This window comes from Nematolebias whitei, chromosome 11, assembly GCF_014905685.2.
Source record: "Nematolebias whitei isolate Nwh7 chromosome 11, NemWhi1, whole genome shotgun sequence".
NCBI classification, from domain to species: domain Eukaryota; kingdom Metazoa; phylum Chordata; class Actinopteri; order Cyprinodontiformes; family Rivulidae; genus Nematolebias; species Nematolebias whitei.
Window position 1 is genome coordinate 17,975,196 of NC_056508.1, and position 5,422 is coordinate 17,980,617.

Genomic DNA, 5,422 nt, shown 5'->3' on the forward strand with positions numbered 1-5,422 from the left:
GAACATGAAAAGTATGAACATGAAAAGTATGAACATGAAAAGTATGAGCATGTACAACACTCAATACTTAGTTGTTTCTCCTTTTACCTGGATTACTGCATCAATGCAGCGTGTCATGGAGTGGATCAGTGTGTGTCACTGCTCAGGTGTTATGAGCCCAGGTTGCTCTGATAGTGGCCTCAGCTCTTCTGAAATGTTGGCTCTGGTGTATCACATCTTCCTCTTCACAATGTCTCAAAGATTTTCTATGGGGTTATGGTCAGGCCAGTTTGCTGGCCAATTAAGAACAGGGATACCATGGTCCTTAAACCAGGTACTGGTAGTTTTGTCACTGTGCAGGTGCCAAGTCCTGTTGGAAAATGAAATCTGCATCTCCATAAAGTTGGTCAGCAGCAGGAAGCATGAAGTCTCTAAAACTTCCTGGCAGACGTTTAGGTGGCAACATAGCTTTGGTTGTTCGAGCTATTTTTGGCACAGCAGCTTTCTTAAACATCTAAATGCACCCACTTCCTGTTTACAAGAAGAGTACAGGTTCCTCTTCACAACAGGTTTGTGTTTTCTTGCATCATGCCACCTCTGGGTGGCAGCATGAGCAAGTCAAGGCCCTTGTTTCCATGAGTATGTTTGCATTAAGAGTATTTGGAATTGGAAAGAATTAGGGCCTTGGGGGGGTGGTTGGGTGTGGGCCGGTTCTCCAGTTCTCCCGGGGTCGTTCGAATATTTTTTGGATCAAGGCTCCTGGTTGCGATGGCCAGCCCTTTGGCTGAGGTGGCTGCCGGGTTCCAGTGGGGGGTTGGTTGTGTGTGTGTGGCTGTTGGCGGCGATGGGGACGTGGCTTCGCTTTGACAGGGCACTGACTGGTGTGGCATTCGCGGTGGGGGTGGCTGCTGGCGGCATGCTCGGGCATCTCTGGGTCCATGGTTTGGGGTTGGTGGGGTGCCTGGTCCTTAGTGCGCTGGGCTAACCTTCCTCTGCTGCTCTGGCCCCCAGCCTTCATTCATTGTCAGGTGGGTGGGGTGGCTGGTTGGTTGTCCTTGGCCTGTTTGGAGTGGTGGGTTGGCTCGGGTGCAGGTTCCTGGCTGGCGTGGGCACGTGTTGTTTCATGGACTGACGGACTGGAGTCGCTGGCATTGGCTGGGCGGCTTGGGCTTGGGCCAGTGTCAGGGTTCGGATCGTTTGGGTGGTGCCCGGCCCTCGTACGGGCAGATGGGCTGCTCTGCTGCTGCATAGGTTTGGGTGGTCTGTTTTTCTCCACCCCTGGTGTGTTGGTGGCTCTTGGTGTCTGGGGCTGGGTGCTTGGGTGTGTGCTGGCCCATTCTGGTGGATGCTTGCCTGGACCCGGGTGCCCTGGCTCTGTCAGGCCTCTGTTGGGGGTGGTATGACCTTCAGGCTCGGGTTTCCGTGTCCATAGCTGGATCTGTTCCGGTGTAGTGGGTTGCCGGTGGGGGCTGTGGGCTCATCACTGCAGCCCCCTCGGGCTTTTGCATTGTGACTTCTGGGGAGTTGCCGGGGGCTTCCCTCTGCTTCTCTCTGGGGTGGGGGTGGGGGAGGGGGTTGTGATTATCCTTGATGGGGAACTCCTGGCTTGGGGGCCACTGGGTGTCTGCGGCTCCAGTCTTCCCTGTGTCATCGCTGTGTCCTGGGCTGCAGGTCTGTGGGTCCCACATCCACTATTGAACATTTTTATGGAGAAACCTTATAGTGACAACATGCTCACACAGGTGTTTAGATCCAGGTGTTTATCAGATACACACTCAATTGGATTGTGGTGGCCACTAAATATATCTTGTATTACCATGTACTGTATAAAATACTTTCTAATGATGTTATAAGTATCATTATATATGTTGTTTGTTGTTGTGGTTTCTCAGTTTTGTCTTTTTTTTTTTCTCCGCAGGTCTAGAGGCAGATTCAATGATGTTGATCTGTATTCTCTTTATGTCTCTCTCTCTCCTCTACTCCTATCTCCTTCTTTACCTTTAAACCCTTCTCCCACTTTTCTGCCTTTCTTTTCTCTTTTGTTTATCATCCTTTGTGTTCATTACATCTGAAACAAACTCAAAGCAAATTCTAATAAAGTTTTATTTATTCACCGAGTGAAACATTAAGGCCAGCCATGATGTTCTGCTTGTGAAATCTGTTGGGCATCACCTTGACACTCAGACAATAATTCTTGAGTGCCACAATGTTGGACAGGACACGAAGGGGAAAAATGCTTTGAATTGTTTTATTATTTTCATCTTTGAGATCTGTTTATATTTATTCCAACATCTGCCTGATTATTAACTCATGTGACTAATTAATAGCTGATAATTAAAGATTATGTCACTATTAATTTTCTTCTTTTCTTGTACAATTTACAACTCTTACTGAAAAGAAACAATTTTTTGCACTTTACTGGCCACAAGTCCAAAACACAACTTGACTTAAGTTATTTGTTTCTGGATAGTTGTTAAAAGTTCCCACCACGAAGTCCAAGTTCAACCCATTCAGTTCAATCATAGCTGTTTGACAGGAAGTATCCATGAATCCACGCCGTACAGTCTTTAGCTGATGCGTAATTTACGCAGCACCCGATCAATAGTTTTTTGAGCGCATTGATCAGCTCTGACTGCATGCTTATTATAAGTCAGCATCTAAATAAAAAAATGGGCATTTGCTGCAACCTGCACAAACTTTAGATTCAATTGAGTTTATTTTAATTCATCCCCAATGAAACCACGAGGTAATGTAAAATAAAATAAAAATCAACGACACACTTTATTTGCTGTAGACCTTTATATTTTACATAAGTAGAAAATAAAACACAAAGCAACCAATGACTGGATTTATTTGCTTCAAGCGTGGCCATTTTCAGCATCTCCTCTCCATCAGGTCCTAAACTGACACAAGTGAGTTGCCTCACGGAGGCAACATCTCCGAAGCCAGTGTTGAAATAATTTAGTGTAAATATAATTATTCTAACGAACAGAATAAATCGTAAAATAGTCCAGAATATATATGAACATGTCGTGCTGACTCTTGGTAAACCCCATACGGCAAAGTTCCAAGTTTGGAGAAACAATTACGCACAAGCGCTCCAAAGAAAATGTCAAAGAAATGCTATGTGGAAACTGCGTGTCAAATTAAATTTCTCATATTTTATTCATTCATTTATACATATTTTTTTGTTTGTTTGCAGTAAATCAGACCAGACGTTTTGTTCACTCTCCTTCCTCTATATCTTCCTCCGGAGCAAACCTTTTCCCCGGGTGCTGCCTCTTCTCCTCGGCGTGGCTCTTGATGTTGTCTAGAAAGTCGAGCAGCAGGCTGGTCTTCCTGCAGCTGTCAGGGTCCAAAACATCACACGGGCTGCTGGTGCTTAATTCCGGGATGGAGTTATCCCATAATCGTTTCCCGGGGTGCTGACGATTCTCCAACTCAGGGAGCTCTTCATCTCCGTCCGTGGTCCAGTCACTGTCACCCTCCTCATCCTCGAGGTAACGCTTACCTGGATGCTGGCGTTTGCTGTGCAGCACCAGGTACCTCTTTCCGGGGTGCTGCCGTTTGGAAAGTTCACTGAGCAGACCGAGGGGGCTGTCGGAGAGGCGGCCCGCCGCGGCGCGCTTTCCTGGGTGCTGTCTTTTCTGCATCCCGGTGAAGAACGAGCGCATCTCGTCTTCACGCTTTCCCGGGTGCTGCCTCCTCTGCACGTCAAAGACCTGCTGCTCCTCCTCATCCTCCTCCTCCCCCTCTCTCCTGCCTGGGTGCTGCCGCTTCTCCACGTCCTCGCTGAACCTCTTACCCGGATGCTGCCGTTTTGTCACCCATTCAGAATGAGAGAAGATCCCATCTGGAAACAACAGTTAGAGGCTCCTTTAGTTTCCCGCAACTCGTCTCTGCTGCAGCACGCGCTTTCACCGCTCCTCTGCTGCGTGCGTAAATTGCGCATAAAAGGACACTTTGAACCACTATGCTGGAAAAGGTTGTGTTTCTTAAAACTGTTGCCCGCTACATCTCCCTAAATATTAATTTACAACATTATTTTTTTTTATAGGTATTTGTAATTATCTTCTGGAAAATAATCTATAACTACCAACTAGTTGCCACGGTGAGCTCAAAACAACAAAAAACAGTCCAAACATTAATAGCTTCAACATTTAAAGCTACACAAATGATTTATTTTAACAATTAAGGAACGCATTAGGCTTTAACTGCAGAGAACATTCCAGTTTTCCTTTAAAACGCATAAAAAACCGCACATTTTACGCACCGTTTTGGCCGTTTTCATCCTGCATCTTTTTGAGAATGGATCGCAAAAGCAGGCTCTCTGCTCTCTGTAGGATGATGTCGTCTATGGTGGTCCCTCGGTCCGTGTCATCCTCAGCAGAGATGCTCTGTCCATCCGACACAGTCAAGTAGCAGAGCGCCAGAGAAGCCAAGACCAGCAGGCATGCCGACTTCATGGTCAAATATTGTTCGTCTGGTGGAAAAACAGAGCACAGGAATGTAGAATGTGCCAGGAAACTGTTGCGCCCTATCAAATATTTTGGCTGAATTTATTTTTCTATTTTTAAGAATATAGTTTGTTTTGCTCATTTAATAAACTGCTTTTCAACCCGCGGTGAAGAAGCTGTGTTGAACCTCTTGTAAAACCCTAAAAGTGTGACATAAAAAAAAACATTAAAAAACAACTTTTAGTGAAAAGAAAAGCTGCTTCAGAGTTACCAAAAACGATGCGCAATAAATCTGACGCATCCAATGCGCCAGACTCACCTGAAAAGTTTCCAGTTTCTCCTGGTTCCCCAGCCGTCGGCAGTTGATGGTTGTTCTCAGATCCTCCGCCGCGCGCGTGACCCTTAAAACCAAGTCTGGAGGGATGAGCTGACAACTTCTGCAGGCTCTGCTTTTATATACTTCCCGGACACCATCGTCATCCTGAACCCTGGAGTCATTTTTCAGGATCCCTCGTCCTCCATTGATGTCACCGAGTCGTGCGCAACTGGGTTTGGTGAATGATCGCCCTACAAGGCCTGCTTCCTTTGTACTGCACTCACAAACACTTTAGTTAATCACTTAACATGTGCCCCTTCATTTAAAAAAACATGCAATGTAGTTATTCCATCCTGTTTTTGTGGATTTATTTCAGATGAGTGATTTCTCAGTTTTAAAATGTGTCTCCTTTCTTCATGTTTTAGTGTTTTTATAGATGTTCACCTCAAATGATATAAGTCTAAAGGCTCCAATGTGTAGAATACACTCATTTTTCATTAATACCCTAAAGTCAAAAGAAACAGGGGGAGAGCTGAATCCATCTGGCTCTTCAGCTCAGAGAGCACTTTCTGGTCACGACGTGGCTCTGCTGAGAGCAGGGTCTGCAGATTTTACATGGAAAGTGGGAGTAGAAGGTGCTGAACGACAAAACAGCCAGAACAAACAAAAT

The 5,422-nt window shown here is 45.8% G+C and overlaps 1 protein-coding gene across 1 annotated transcript; it reads right to left on the bottom strand.

The window, feature by feature from the left end:
• Positions 1-3,121: 3,121 nt before the first annotated feature.
• On the bottom strand, positions 3,122-4,840 carry trh (thyrotropin-releasing hormone). The gene is made up of 3 exons (XM_037683960.1): positions 4,756-4,840; positions 4,253-4,462; positions 3,122-3,832 (listed from the first exon to the last, which is right to left on the bottom strand). Exons 2-3 carry the CDS (start codon positions 4,443-4,445, stop codon positions 3,204-3,206), a joined length of 822 nt encoding a protein of 273 aa, XP_037539888.1. The 5' UTR covers positions 4,446-4,462; positions 4,756-4,840; the 3' UTR covers positions 3,122-3,203.
• Positions 4,841-5,422: the final 582 nt, after the last annotated feature.

What these genes read in the sequence shown, in the direction of transcription:
- trh (XM_037683960.1), bottom strand. Translation starts at nt 4,445, where the DNA reads ATGAAGTCGGCATGCCTGCTGGTCTTGGCTTCTCTGGCGCTCTGCTAC. An exon ending in GGATGAAAACGGCCAAAACG is followed by an intron (nt 3,833 to 4,252) that starts GTGCGTAAAATG and finishes TGTTGTTTCCAG; the next exon opens with ATGGGATCTTCTCTCATTCT.